The sequence below is a fragment of the Grampus griseus genome (genome assembly GCF_964374135.1).
Source record: "Grampus griseus genome assembly, chromosome: 1".
NCBI classification, from domain to species: Eukaryota; Metazoa; Chordata; class Mammalia; order Artiodactyla; family Delphinidae; genus Grampus; species Grampus griseus.
The window spans coordinates 74954869-74970881 of NC_139017.1; the positions used below are offsets into that span (position 1 = coordinate 74954869).

Below are 16013 nucleotides of genomic sequence, written 5' to 3' on the forward strand. Positions count from 1 at the left end.
CACATATTACTTGCTCACACTGCATAATCATCTCTAGAAAGTTGACAGTGGAGCTCTGCTCATGATAGCTACTCAGAAACCCAGGCTGATGAGCTGCCCTGCCAAAAGGAGAGAACACTAGAGGGTCTCACGTTGGCAATTACAGTGACTCAGGACACTACTTTTCAACTCATTGGCTTGAATGAGTCATAAGGCCCTACCCAAACACAAGGGGGCCAAGAACAGTCACATCTCATCTCTGGAAGGAGGGAGAAGCAGATGTATTTGATGAATCAGCACTATTGACTACCACAGACTCTCATTATTGCTTTAATTTGTTCAGCTATATTTACACTAACTGCATCTAACTTCATTTAAAAAGTATAAACCAGAACCTCCTTTTTTTTTTTTTGACCGTGCCGCATGCATGTGGGATCTTAGTTCCCCAACTAGGGATGGAACCCGTGCCCCCAGCATTGGAAGCCTGGAGTGTTAACCACTGGACCACCAAGGAAGTCCCCAGAACCTGCTCTGTAAGACTGGAAATAGGGCCTGAGCATCCAGGATCATCAAAGTTTTCAAAATCCTATCCTGGTAACCACACTTTCACCTATGCTCATATCACCTGCCCACCAGTTTCCTGGGACCACGCTAACTGCCTATTTCTAATTGTTAAGACACCAGGAATTGAGGTACGGAGAAGTAAATGTCTCCTCTAGATATTTGAAATTCAGAATATTCCAGACTCACCTCATGATCGTATTATTTTGTAACCTGAGCTAGAAATTTTAGACATATTACTCCTTATAAAACACACACACACACACACACACACACACACACACACACACACGATATCTATTGAGTGTTTACTTCATACCAGGCACTGTTCTAAGCACTTTACAGTCATTAATTTAATCCTCACAATAATCCTATGAGGTAGGAACTATTATTATTGTCTCCTTTTTTAAATTAAAATTTTTAAACTGAGGTATAACTGACTTACAACATTATGTTAGTTCCAGGTGTATCAAATAATTTTTTTGATATTTGTGTATATTGCAAAATGATCACCACAATAATTCTAGTTAACATGCTACCATACATAATTTTTTCTTGTGATGAGAAATTTTATGATTTTTTTCTTAGCAACTTTCAAATATGCAATACAATATTATTAACTATAGTAGCCATGCTGTATATTACATCACCATGACTTCTTTATTTCATAACTAGAAGTTTGTACCTTTCAACTCCCTTCACCCATTTCACCTAACCACCCCCCCCCCCGCCCCCTGCCATCTCTGGAAACCATCAATTTGTTCTCTGTACAAATTGGTTTTTGGTGGTCTTTATTTTTTTTTAAGATTCCACATATAAATGAGATTATACAGTATTTGTCTTTCTCTGTCTGAATTACTTCAGTTAGCATTATGCCCTCAGGTCCATTCATATTGTCTCAAATGGCAAGATTTCATCCATTTTTATGGGTGAATAACATTCCATTGTATATATTATTGTCTCTTTTTTTATGGATGAGAAAACTGAGGTACAGAATTAAATAAATTTCCCAAACCACAAAGTTAAAAAGTGTCAGAGCATAGCAGTTTGGCCTTACAGCTTGTGGTTTTAAACCTTTATACAATACAGCTTGTTTATCCTAGCTTATGAATGCTTTTTATATCTTTTCCCTCCTTTCTTTTCCTATTCTACTGCCTTTATTTTTTTCTTCTTTCTTTCTATTTTTTTTGGCCACACCACGCAGCATGTGGGATCTTAGTTCCCCAACCAGGGATTGAACTCGCTCCCCCTGCATTGGAAGCCTAGAGTCTTAACCACTGGACCACCAGGGAAGTCCCCTAGATCTTATTTCTTGCCAGGACAAAATAGTCTCCTAATTGATAGGCCTTACTGTAGATCAGTTCTATCAGTAGCTCTGATCATGTCACTCCCCTGCTTTAAAACTGTTTTCTTTATGTTTAAACTTTACAGTATAAAATTTGAGGCTCTTCATAATTTGGCCCCAATTTACCTCTCTGGCCATGTTTCCCATTTCTCCTTTCACACTCCTGATTATATGCTATTTACACAACAATTTTATGCATTTCACTTTTATATCTTCATACTTTTGTTTACTGTGATCTATCTCCTGGAATGACCCTTCCCTTTCTGTTGGTGAAATATTAATTCTCTAAGGCCCAACTCAAATGTGTTCTCTGTGAAGTTTTCATAGACCAGCAGTTGTCAAACTTTAGTATGTATCAGAATCACCTGGAGGGCTTGTTAAACCACAGATTGCTGTCCCCACACCACACTTGGAGTAGGTCTGGGTGGAGTCTGAGAATTTGCATGTCTAAAATTTTCCCAGTTGATGCCCATGCCATTGGTACTGGGACCAGAGTTTAAGAATCATTGTTCTAGGGACTTCCCTGGTGGCACAGTGGTTAGGAATCTGCCTGCCAACGCAGGAGACACGGGTTCAATACCTGGTCTGGGAAGATCCCACATGCCACAGAGCAACTAAGCCTGTGCTCCACAACTACTGAGCCTGCGCTCTAGAGCCCGCATGCCACAACTACTGAGCCTGCGAGCCACAACTACTGAAGCCTGCACGCATGGAGCCCCTACTCTGCAACAAAAGAAGCCACCGCAATGAGAAGCGCACGCACCACAAGGAAGAGTAGGCCCTGCTCACTGCAATTAGAGACAGCCTATGCACAGCAACAAAGCCCCAACACAGCCAAAAAAAAAAAAAAAAAAAAAAGAATCATTGTTCTAGACCATCATTTACCCCCTGCAGAATTAACTCTTGCCTCTGTTCTTCTGTTACCTTAGTTCCTTTCCACTTGTCTGTTATCTGTGTATGTGTGTTTCCTCTGCTGGTTTGAGATCATCTCAATGCTGAGTTCCTATATTAATCATCTTTGTTTCCCCTAGCAACTGACATATTGCCCCGTACATGCCGTGCTCTGTAATGTGTGATGATTAAAGGGAAATCTTTGCTCTGCCCTGATTATGTTTCTATTAGTTAGATTCGTTCAGCTTTCTGATGTGTGTGTGGGTGGGCTGGGGGTGGAAATGAGGAATGGGGATGTTGAAGAGAAACAGGAGCTATTTGGAGCATCACATTCCAGTCTGATTTCTTCATTGCCCTGAGGAGGTGAAGTGATCAGTTCAGTAGATCAGCAGTGGGACTCAGGGAAGTGTCTTCTAAGGACTTGTTGCTAAACATGCAATCAGGGAGCCTGCTAGAGAACCTAAATCTCTGGCCCCACTCCGGATGTACTGAATCAGAATCTGAATTTTAATAAGACGTCCAAGTAATTTGCTCACTAAAATTTGAGAAGCACTATAGGAAAGGCAGGTTTGAGCTGTATAATCCTTTTCAGGGCAATATTAGGGAGCCAAGCTCTAGCTTCATTTTTTTTTAAGTACTGAAGACTAACTGTAGTCAGAGATGATGAGGCCCTGATATAAATGACTCACATTATTAAATTTTACAAATTATTGAAGTAGACAGCTTATTGTCAGCTTAATAATATGAAGTAATAAATAACTGATACACCATTTGGAATGCTCATGTTGGTGTGCTCAGCATATTCACTCCTGTAATCTATTGTGATATGTTGAAAAATCACAACCATATGCTACTTAGTACTTGATCATGAGAAATCATAGTATGGGGTCCAGAACCTTGGAATGCCAAATAATCCTTTCCTTGGAGACAGACTTGGGGGAAATTAGATCATAATCTGAAGGTTACTGTGTGATCTCAGAATCAAAACAAAGGAACGTAGGGATTAAAAACTCAGAGGGTTTCAGGCATCAGGAAAGTATTGTACAGAAGCAAAATGGGGTGAGTGAGGACTGTGGTCACCTGGGAAATACGTGTCTCACCTACAGGTAGCAGTTGATGATATTTAGGTTTAGCTAATGTTTGTCCTGTGTCACACATATCATGCTGCCAGATCTCCAATTTTTCAAGTGAACTTAAAAACCCGTATTTTTTTTTTATGAAAGCTTCTAAGTTTTGAATATTGACAACTAATTCAAAAATTTTGTTAATTCTGCAATACTCTGAATCAGCAATTCAAATTCTAGGAATTAAAATACATACCTTTGAAATGACATACAGTGCTAAATTATCTTCTACAACATTGTTTGAAATAACAAAATATTTAGAAGCAAAATAAATTTTCATCAGCAAGGGTTGGTTAAACAAACTATGGCACACCGAAACAGGGGCATACTTTTCAGCTGTGTTTTTTAAAAAAGGCTAAGGAATCTCTTTGTGTATTAATATGAAGTGATTTTCAAGACACTTTATTAAATGAGAAAAACAAGTGCAGAACATGGTATACATCATGCTATTAGTTGTTAAATAATAGTAAAAATATACATTTTTATACATATACATAAAATATCACTGGATGGATACCTAAGAAATTAACACTGGTTGTCTCTGAAGAGGGCAAATGGAAGGGTGGGGGACAAGAGTGAGAGTAAGAGTTTTTACAGTACACCATTTTATACCTTTTGAATTTTGAAACATGAAAATAGATAGTTTATTCAAAAATATTACTTTAAAAATAAAAGGAAAAGAAGAATGTCTGGAAAGATACACATATATGCAAAAACAAACTACCTTAATTGCAGTTACCTCTAGAAAGAAGGATTGGGAAACAAGGCAATGTCTAGGAACTTTCTGCATTTTTATCCTTAGGTAATGATTGAAAAAAAATTTTTTTTATTATGTGCATTTGTTACTTTTACAATAATAATTTTAAAATGTCAACTCAAAAAGCAAATATAAAACCCAACACATAACCACACACGCTTTGTAGATTACACTGGAGGGGGTCTGGCCCAATAAAACTTCTTTGCAGACCCACTGGATTTCTAAATCGCCAGTTTAAGGTAAGTGAAAGGAATGTTTAAGGACACCAGATTAACAGAGGTAATGTGGGCAATAAAACCAGACAGACCCAAGGTCTGTGGGCTGCAGCTCCCTGAATCTCCGCACCAAGGACTATCTGGCTACTGAGCCTAGAAATAATCAGCTGTCCAATGGCTAATTGCCTTCTTTCCTGAACAGCATTCACTCTGGCCCTGTGTGAGTTTGCCTTGGGTTGCTACTCTTTCTCTGCTTCCACAAATGATCCGTTTCTTCTGACTGACGCACTTTTTTTTTTTCCTTGGATAGGTTACTGGAGAAAGTAGGATAACAGTCAAACCTGTCACTCTCTAGTGACTATATATGGATGCTCTCATTAACCATGTGTTTGTCTTGCATTTTATTTTATAAGATGGAGAAAAGGTTAATTTCTGAGCTTCTGGAGGGAAACACATGTAACCCTCAAGTACTGCTTCAATCTTAATCTGCTTTCATTTTACCCTGACCTGCACCTTGTCCTGAATTTCTTTTCAGCCAATAAGGGTACAATCACCTCTTGCTCTCTTTCTCCAGTTTAACCAATACAGCACCATCTGTTCTGGTGAAGGCAAAGTCTAGTATCTCCAGTGGAAGGCTCCAGTATCCCTGCCTCCATTTTCAAATAATCCTGAGCATTTACTCATGCCAAGCAGGGGGGCAGTCCTGCTTCCAGGAATCAGGAACACAGACAATTATCAAGTCTCTGCTAACAGTGCATGGCTAGAGTTATGTCTCCATACCATTTCGTATTGCTGCTAAAGCCTGGTCCAGCATGGTCCCAAGGATACAAGTCTCCTCTGAAGTGACTGCATGCTGGTACAAGTCCCTGCACAAGCCCAAGTGATGCCCCACACTTAGATTCCAGGGTTACAACTCTCTTAGTTCACATTCCCATGCGAGGTCACTGTTGCCTAGAACATTTGGCCAGCCTGGCTGGACTTGAGAGCTTTAGTCTCTATTATTTACTGTGCTAGAACCAATTCTCTTCAGCCAAACCTGTGTTGAGCCTTGGTCAGTGGCCTAGATACCTCCTTTCCTTCTAATGAATTCTCTTACAGACTTTCCTGCCAGTTAGCCCTAGTTCACTCTACCAAATTTCCATTAACTTCAGACTTTGGAGAGTAGGCATTATGATTTCCTTCTTTTTTCTCTTAAAAGGTCCCTGGGATGCTGATTGTGACACTCATCATCATCATCATGATGTATTATATATGAACTTCCTGTGACTGCCATAACAAATTATGGCTTAAAACAATAGAATTTTGTCTCAGAGTTGAGACAAACTAGGTGGCTTAAAACAATAGAATTTTGTCTCAGAGTTCTGGAGCCTAGAAGTCCAAAATCAAGGTGTTGGCAGGGCTGCACTCCCTCCAAAGGCTCTGGGGAGAATACATCCTTGCCTCTTCCAGCTTCTGATGGCTCCCACCAAGGATTCTTTAGATGTGGTTGCAGAACTCCAATCTCTGCACTCATCTTCACATGACCTTTTCATCTCCCTCTCTCTGTGTCTTCTCTTCTGTCTTTTATAAAGACACTTGTCATTGGATTTAGGGCTCACCCCACTAATCCAGGTTGAGTTCATCTTGAGGTCCTTAACTTTCCATTTGCAAAGACCCTTTATCAAAATAAGGTCACATTCATAGATTTCAGGGGTAAGGACATGGACATATCATTTTGAGGGCCTCTTTTCAACCCACTAGATGTTATTTTATAAATGAGTAAATGAGTAAATGTAGGCTGAGGGAGATTAAGGGACTCACGCAAGGCAAATTTGTTCCCCTCTACCACAGAGCTCTGCCTGCTTGAGAAGGGCATCAGCTTTTTTTTTTCTTTTTTTGGCTGCGTTGGGTCTTCGTTGCTGCGCACGGGCTTTCTCTAGTTGCGGCAAGTGGAGGCTACTCTCCATTGCAGTGCGCGGGCTTCTCATTGTGGTGGCTTCTCTTGTTGAGGAGCTGGGGCTCTAGGCGCACGGGCTTCAGTAGTTGTGGCTTGCGGGTTCAGTAGTTGTGGCTTGCGGGCTCTAGAGCGCAGGCTCAGTAGTTGTGGCGCGTGGCTTAGTTGCTCCCCGGCATGTGGGATCTTCCCGGACCAGGGCTTGAACCCACGTCCCCTGCACTGGCAGGCAGATTCTCAACCACTGTGCCACCAGGGAAGCCCCGGGTCATCACGTTTTATAAAACCTCACACACTAAAAAGGTCCTGTAAGACTCTTTATCTTATAAGGTTCCTGCTGCCCTTATATTTGCATAGCTAAAGGTACTTCCTAGGGCCACCTCTAGGAGGGCTTCTAGTTTTAGATGCACCTTACCAAGCATCATGATATTATATTACATTACCTCATAAAATTATGGCCAACTTTCTTATCTTAAGAATATTAGATACTGGAGGATTGAAACCCATGGCCTTATTTTTTTGTTGTTGTTGTTGTACACGGGCCTCTCACTGTTGTGGCCTCTCCCGTTGCGGAGCACAGGCTCCGGACGCGCAAGCTCAGCGGCCATGGCTCACGGGCCCAGCTGCTCCGCGGCATGTGGGATCTTCCCGGACCGGGGCATGAACCCATGTCCCCTGCATCGGCAGGCGGACTGTCAACCACTGCGCCACCAGGGAAGCCCATCATGGCCTTATTTTAATCAATAAGTTCAACCTGTCTCTGTCCCACTTTGGTAACTATTTTCCTGAATAGGAACAACACAGACTGACTTGTGTTTCATCCTTGTTATTATTCTCAACTCAACCTCATGTGCCTATTGTGGAATGCAAGAGTGAGAAGGCTGAGAAACAGGGAGGTGAAATAATAAAAGTCTGTTTCATAAATGTCTGTATAAAAGATTTCATATCTCCTGTGAAGGAAGGTCTACCAGGCTTTTTCATAGTTCAGCTCAGAGATGATTCTGTGGCTGTGGAGCTGGCCTTATAGGGATTCTTCACCAACTTGGCACACCGAAAAATCATCACCATTAGGAACAAAAAAAGAAGAACAACAAAGGCAATGGCAAAGCCTTTGTCTACATCAACACTGCTGGACAGGCTTGAATCATCCATGAGAACACACACCTCTTTACCCTTGTCCAGCTGTAGCTACTTCCTCAGGAATGTCTTCAGATTTGTCATATTCCTAGACAAAAGAGGATAAAACAAGTTTACTGGTTTGTATATGTATATATGTATTTTCTTAATAATGCTATGCTGAAACCAGAGGGTTTTCAAAAAAAATTAGCAAGATTTATTTGAGGCACTTGTGAAACTGATAACATTAGTATTAGTGACCTTCAAGAAATACACATATGCAAAAGCGGAAGAAATACTCCAAGGCAAAACATGAGCAATTATGTGTATCTCAGAAATCAACTGGGGCTTCCTTGCTCTGTTAAATCCAGGTAAAATTGTCTTGAACACCCCAGTTCTGTGTTAAGTCCAAATCGTTCTCTAATATTTATTCAAATTCTGAGTACTTTAAGTAATTTCTTGTAGGGTCTTAACTTAGTAGGTATGAACATAAAATTGTTTTATTTTTTCTAATCACTATGTGCTGTCATTCCCATGTCTTAATTAAAAATCAGGTATGTCGCAGAAGTGATCAGTTTCAGTTATTAAAACTTAATCGGACTTCCCTGGTGGTCCAGTGGTTAAGAAACTGAGCTTCCAATGCACGTGGTGTGGGTTCGATCCCTGGTTAGGGAACTAAGATCCTACATGCCGTGTGATGCAGCAAAAAAACCCCAAAAAACAAAAGACAGCTTAATCCACCAAAACAATACTGAAAAGAACAAAGTCAGAGGACTCCCTCTTCTCAATTTCAAAACTCACCATAAAGCTACAGTTATTGAGACAGTGTCGTATTGGCATAAGGATAGACATATAGATCAATGGAATAGAATTGAGAGTACAGAAATAAACTCATATATGTATTGTCAACTGATTTTTGAGAAGGGTGCCAATACCATTCAATGAGGAAAGAAAACAAATGGTGCTTGGACAACTGAATAGCCATATGCCAAAGAATGAAGTTGGACCCTTTCTTCACACCATATATAAATATTAACTCAAAATAGATCAAAGACCCAAATGTAAGAACTAAAACTATAGAACGCAGAAGAAAACAAAGGGGTAAATTTTCATAACTTTGGATTTGGCAAAGGATTTTTAGATATGACATCAAAATCACAGGCAACAAAAGAAAAAAATAGATAAATTGGACTTCTTCAAAATTTAAAACTTTTGAGCTTCAAAAGACACTATCAAGAAAGTGAAAAAACCCACACAATGGAAGAAAATGTTAGCAAATCTTATATCTGATAAGGGATTTGTATCTAGAATATCTAAAGTATTCTTACAACTAAATAATAACACAACCCAATTAAAAATTGGGCAAAGGATGTGAATAGATATTCCTCTAAGGACGATATACAAATGGCCGATAAGTACATGAAAAAATGCTCAACATCATTAGTCATGGGGAATTACGCTAATCAGCAGGCATAAAGTTTCAGTGAAGCAAGATGGATAAGCTCTAGAGATCTGCTGTATGACATTGCACGTGTAGTGAATGATAATGTATCATACACTTAAAAATTTGTTAAGGTATATCTCATGTTAAGTGTTCTTACCATAGTAAAACAAAATTTGAAAAAAGAAAGAAAGAAAAGAGGTTGGCTGAAGCAGCCTGTGGCAGTAGAGAAGAAGGCAGCGTTGAGATTGAATTGATCAAGGGGGATTTTTTTTTTTCTTGAGGACCAGATACGGACCACAGATAGGGACCAGCCTGGGGGTCACATAAAAGAGGATCTAGCCCAACAGAGCTTCTTGCTAAGATGACGGTTACCTTAATAGAAAATGGCTGGAGGTGAACTCGGATTCAGCATTGTAACGACCAGTCAGAGGAGAAACATTGACCTGGAGGGATCTGCAGTTAGATAACCCTAGTGAGGGAATTTCTGGGGAGCTCACGAAAAGCACATCATGAGCGAAAGAGTCCTGAACATCATCCAAGCCTAGAGAGAAAAAATGTCAATAGATTTGTTGTGAAAAATGGTTTAATGGGTCTTTTGGTGACACACAGAGAAAACTAAAATATTGTTTTATAAAAGATTAATTGGGATGGTGAGGAGATAAATTGCTCTGTGAAACAATATCAAGAATTGCGTTCATAATGGGCAGAGGCAGAGAATTGTAAGGAAGTGTTCCTAAACTGAAGATGAGAGAAAAACTAGTCTGGTAGCTGGAAAATGGGGGAAGATTGGTAGATATTTGTACCGTCTTTAAGATATGTATCTCATTTACGTATGTATTACATTCTTTATGTGCCTTATCCTTTCTACAGTGCAGAGTCATGTGTATTTTTGCATTGAGCATTTCAGTGGCTTATCACTCTCTACCTCTGTTAATATCCTTTCAGGCCTACTTCCCAAATATGTCTCAGATCAATTCCCTTTTCTTTATCCCTTATGGCCACCCCTGTGCTCTAGGCCATCAAATGCCAGACACCTGCAAATACTCTCTGATCTCCTGAAAACACTCTTATTCTCCTCCAAACCACAAAGCAATCTTTAACAAATGTAAATCAATCAGTCTGCAGATTAAAATCCTTCAGCAGCTTCCCACTGTCTTCAAACTTCTTGATGGGGTTTCAAGGCTGTCCACGATTTGGTCTCATCTTGTTTCCTGCCACTCTCTTCTTTGTACTTTTTTACCCAGCAATGCTGGGCTTCTCACAGTTCCATGAGTTTTGCATGATCCTCCTTTGCCTCCATCCCTTTTCTGTTAACATTATCTTTGCATTACTCCCATCCTTCTACATTCAACTTTTAGGCCTTAGCTTAAATGTTAATTTCCTAGGGAGATATTCTAGTAACATTCACTATAGTTTATTATAGTTAGTTTCTGTCTTCTCTGATAAAATAGTAATCCTACATGAGACTAAGGACCCTATATAATTTTTTTTTTTTTTTTTTTGCGGAACGCGGGCCTCTCACTGTTGTGGCCTCTCCCGTTGCCGAGCACAGGCTCCGGACGCGCAGGCTCAGCGGCCATGGCTCACGGACCCAGACGCTCCGCGGCATGTGGGACCTTCCCGGACCGGGGCACGAACCCGTGTCCCCTGCATCGGCAGGCGGATTCTCAACCACTGCGCCACCAGGGAAGCCCTATAATTTGTTTTTTTATCTAAAAGTCTGGCATACATTAGATGTTCAGTAAGTATCTGTTCAATGAATGACAGTAGCACTACACTTTGTAAAGATGCTCATTGAATGAATGAATGACTTTGAGAATGTGGCACTGAATTAAGAAAGGAGAAGACTGTTGCTGATGTAAAAGGATAGTGTTAGCAGAGTGGTAAAGAAGGAATCCAGACTTTAGTGGATTAAGCAGGAAAGGGCAGTGAGGAAATGAAGACACCGAGATTTTAAATCGTTTATGAGGAGTTCATCTAGGAAAGAAAGAATAGCAGCTAAAAGCCTATTGCAGAATCAAACGAGGGATTCCTTTTCAAAGGCAGAATGGAAAGGTATCAGGTAGGATGTTTTTGGTTGCAAGAGACAGAGAAGTCCACTTAAGTGAGATTAAATAATACATGAAATTTATTGACTTATAAGACTGAAGTCCAGAGTAAGGATAACTTTAGGTATGGTTGGATCCAGAGATTCAAGACGTTATCAGGGTTCTGCATTTATATGTCTACCTTTCTTCTATGTTGATTTTATACCCAGGCTGGGTTCCCTGTTGTAACAAGAATGGCTCCAGAAAATCCAGACCTCACATATTCCCCTTTCATATTATCTCCTCTTCATCAATTCCAGAGGAAGAAAGAACACTTTTATATCCGTCAGGATTCTTGTTTGCAAGCGATAGAAACAGGGTTTCCTTTACTTAAGCAAAAAAGGGTATTTATTATAAGGAGATCAGGTGGCTTCCAGAATCAAGCAGAAGGAGAACTGGTCCTATAAAACAAGCAGAAACCAAGAGAGGCCAGGCATTGGGAACCACAGCTAAGGTCAGCACAGGAAAAGTCTGGTTAGGGCACTGTCGGCACTGGACACTACCACAATTGGACACTGCTGCTGCTGAGCACTGCTGCTACCGTCATTGGATACTCTGCCTCTGCCATGCCTGAATTATAAATTGTGTCATCTTTGTGTCATTCAATATTCCAGACCCTGGCTGGAGCATCCGACTGGTCAAGGCTGAGTCATGCCCCAGGACTTAGCCACCACAGGGTGGAAGAGGGAATATTTGGTATCTCTAGGCACTGTAGTGAAAATGATGTTCTGCCTCTCACAGACTCACATAAAGGAAGATTTCCCTCAAGTAAGACGAGGTTTGGGATGTTGAGCAGACCAAAAATGACAAACATCTATTTTTCGGTCTTGGCCCCAATCCAACTATATGCTGTTTATAAGAGACTCACTTAAAATTTAAAGGCATAAAAACATTGAAAGTAAAATGTATGCTAAGTAAATACTCATCAAAAGATAACTGAGGTGCTATATTAATGTCAGACAAAATAGACCTTAAGATCAGAAGCATTATTAGGGATACAGAGGAATAACATTATGATGAAGGGCAAAATTCAGTAGGAAGATGTAACAGTTCTAAATTGTATGCACCTAATAAAATAGTCTCAAGAGAAATAAGAAAACAATAGGACTATAGGGAGAAATTGATAAAAATTGTAGTGGATAATAAACACATTCTTCTCAATCATTGATAGGTCAACTAGACAGAAATCAGTGAAGATACAGAATATTTCATTAATACAATTAACAAGCTTGATTTATAGAACCATGCATTCAACACTGAGCAAACTCATACTTTTCCACATATTGTTTAATCACATTTGAGTTGGCTTTGGGATTTTTTTTGGTAATTTGAAACTAAAAACATCCTAATTCCATGTATTAAATCCTGTTCTGCTTAGAATAGCTAGAATGGTTTCTGTTCTCTGCAAGTAAGCCTTGATGGATATAGATACCAAGCTGAGTTTATCCCAGAAGTAGAAGTGTACTATATATATATGTAAACCATATGAATACCTCAGTTGTTGCAGAAAAAGCATTTGATACATTTCAATACTAATATAAAACACCCATATTAATATTCTTAGCAAAATAGGGGTAGAAGGGAACACCTTTAACCCAATAAAGGTACCAACAACAAAAAATGTATAGCAAACATCCTACTTAATGGTCAAAAGTTGAAAGATTTTCCTTTTAAAATTGGGAACAAGACAAAGATGTTCACTAGCTTCACTTTATTCAACATCATTCTGGACGTTCTAGCCAGTGCAGTAAAATAAGATAAAGAAAGAAAAAAAAGGGCTTCCCTGGTGGTGCAGTGGTTGAGAGTCCGCCTGCCGATGTGGGGGACACGGGTTCGTGCCCCGGTCCGGGAAGATCCCACATGCCGCAGAGCGGCTGTGCCTGTGAGCCATGGCGTCTGAGCCTGCGCGTCCGGAGCCTGTGTTCCGCGACGGGAGAGGATGCGGCAGTGAGAGGCCCGCGTACCGCAAAAAAAAAAAAAAAAAAGAAAGAAAAAAAAGAAAAAACAAAGATTTAAAAGGAAAAAACAAAAATGTTCGTCATTCACAGATGTCATTTCCTTCAGAATAGTCTATAGAAAATATGAGAAATAGGCAATTTAGCAAGGTGTCTGGATGAGATACATAAGTCAATTGCATTTCTAAATGCCAGTAACAAACAATAAGCAGAAGGAAGAAGAGGAAGGAGGAGGAGGGAGGTGGTGGAGCGTGGTGGAGGAGGGGGAGGGGGATGGAGAAGAGAAAGCTCCTGGGTGGCGTGGCGCCCCTGCTCCCCCAGGCGCTGCCCAGCCCCCTGTCAGCCAGGGCTGATCCCCCGCAGATCTTGGCTCTCCTCTCATTTTCGGCCTCACGAATGTTAGTTTGTTCTCACACACGCTCAGCCTGCAGAAACTGTTAGATGTTCTCAGGTCGCCACGAGGGAAGCTGAGGGTCCTGGACTTCACCAGAGCTGTGTCTGGAGGACAGCTCTCTCTTCCAGGTCCAGGATGCCCCTCATCTGTGGGTGCTGGGCACAAGCTGGGTACTCTGTGGGTGCTGTGGTTGCTGGACTGATGTTTGAGGTACCATGAGGACCAGGTGGAGCAATGACCAGTTTGCTAGATTCCTAGAAGTGGAACTGGGGACTGTGGGATTACAGGCTCTCCAGGGCCTAGGCTGGCTATCCCCATCCCGTGTCTGGCTGACCATGCCCACCCTCAAGATTCCTTGATTGCGAAATGAGAAACTCAGGGGCCCTCAACCCTAGTCTCCTTTAGCCTCCACTGGCCAGATGACAAACACTTTACCAGGATAAGGAAACCTGCGTGGGTCCCAACAATCAAAGCTACATCTGTGACGCAGGACACTGCTGTGGACAGTCTCAGTGCTGCAGCTACTACTCTGAATTCTGGTGGTTCTGGCCCGTGTGGACCATCATCATCCTCCTGAGCTGCTGCTGCGTGTGCCACCACCGCCGAGCCAAGCACCGCCGTCAGGTCCGACAGCGGCAACATGAAATCCACCTGATCGCCTACCGGGAAGCCCACAATTACTCAGCGCTGCCATTTTATTTCAGGTTTTTGCCAAACTATTTACTACCTCCTTATGAGGAAGTGGTGAACCGACTCCGACTCCTGCCCCACCATACAGTGCCTTCCAGCTCCAGCAGCAGCTGCCTGCACAGTGTGGCCCTACAGGCGGCAGCCCCCGGGGCGCCGACCCCACCAGGGGCTCCCAGGGGGCTCAGAGCAGCCCCTCGCCCGGGCCCAGCAGAAGCAGCACGCGACCCCCGAGCATCACTGACCCTGAGTCCTCCAACATGCCAGCAGACCCAGCAGTCGAGCCAGAAGGAGAAGTTTTGTGTGCAGGCTTGGCTGGGGGCTATCTCTGGAACTTCTACGGGTGAGCAGAAGGCCCTGCACTGTGGCAGTGGATAGAGGTGCAGCTTACCACATCTCTCCCCTTTTCATCTGTGCCCACAGGTGATCAGTACCTCCCCCATCCCAAACACACGTCTGCCGGCCTTCACGTCTCACTGTTCTCTATGAACAAATGAGGAGGCTGTGGGACCTGAGAAAGGGGAGTCCCGCAGCCTGACTCTCACACAGTATTTTCTCTTGATTCTGAGTAAGTTGTTTTGTTTATTTGTTTGTTTTTTCAAACTGACCATTTGGAAAAAATGCCTTGGTTATCTGTGGTTTTCATGTCCTTTCCCTGCTCCGCCCCGCCTTGAGTGGGGTAACTAATTTTGTAGCCTATGTAAAGTGTCTAAGTGGCCCAGGTAGGAGGGTGAAGGCAGCCATCCTGAAGGACCACAGGATCCTTATTACTGTAGTTTGGCTTCAAAAACCAGTTGAGTTTTGATAGGAATAATCTGAATGGAGAAAGCAAACTGCTGAAACTAACATTCCCTGTCCAGCCCTGTTCATATGAAGAGTTTGGTTCTTCCCCCACTCTTGAACGATGACATTCAGACTAGGCATTGATGTTATGGTAAGAAAGGAAGGTATATATATGTATATATATGAATACACACGTATATATGTGTATGTGTGTATATATGTGTATACACACACACACACACACACACACACACACAAAATAGACAAATCCAAGGCTGTGAGGTGAACGAGTGTCTGAGTTTGGAGTCCACAAAACCAAAATCCATGTTGAACAAAGTGCAGTCCGTATACAGTGACTTTTTGGATAACCTGTGTGTGTCTGTTGTGTGTGAGCCCCCAGCCGTGTTTTCCTGTGACTACACTTTGAACGGCAGCCTCTCTGCTCACGTTACCCATGCGTTTGGAGCAGGCGCAGCCCTCTCAAGGTAATTTGTTTTACGCATTTACTGTTTACTGAGCAAATGTCTGACTGTGCGCTTGGGTGTACCCAGCAGCGCTGTCGGCGGCAGTCCCCACGTTTGCCAGAGATCCTGTGCTCCATGTAGAGGTTTTACTTTACCCATCACTGCAATTTGCACATTGCTCCGTGGACACTCAGAGGCCTGTGTTCTGCTCCCTGTAAATGGAAACGTGCTCTGAGCCTGTTTGCCTCCCTCAGCTGCTCCTGACCCTCGGCCTCAGC

At 41.9% G+C, this 16013-nt stretch overlaps 1 protein-coding gene and 1 pseudogene across 2 annotated transcripts; one reads left to right on the forward strand and one right to left on the reverse strand.

Moving 5' to 3' along the window:
- Positions 1-7789: 7789 nt before the first annotated feature.
- On the reverse strand, positions 7790-7960 carry CTXND2 (cortexin domain containing 2; the record flags this gene model as incomplete). Its single annotated transcript, XM_082662898.1, has 1 exon — positions 7790-7960. Exon 1 carries the CDS (start codon positions 7955-7957, stop codon positions 7790-7792), a length of 168 nt encoding a protein of 55 aa, XP_082519024.1. The 5' UTR covers positions 7958-7960.
- A 5720-nt stretch (positions 7961-13680) lies between these two features.
- LOC309826360 (WW domain binding protein 1-like) lies at positions 13681-14835 on the forward strand (annotated as a pseudogene). The gene is made up of 2 exons: positions 13681-13770; positions 14240-14835. The product of its transcript is annotated as a WW domain binding protein 1-like (transcript).
- The last annotated feature ends 1178 nt before the right edge of the window (positions 14836-16013 follow it).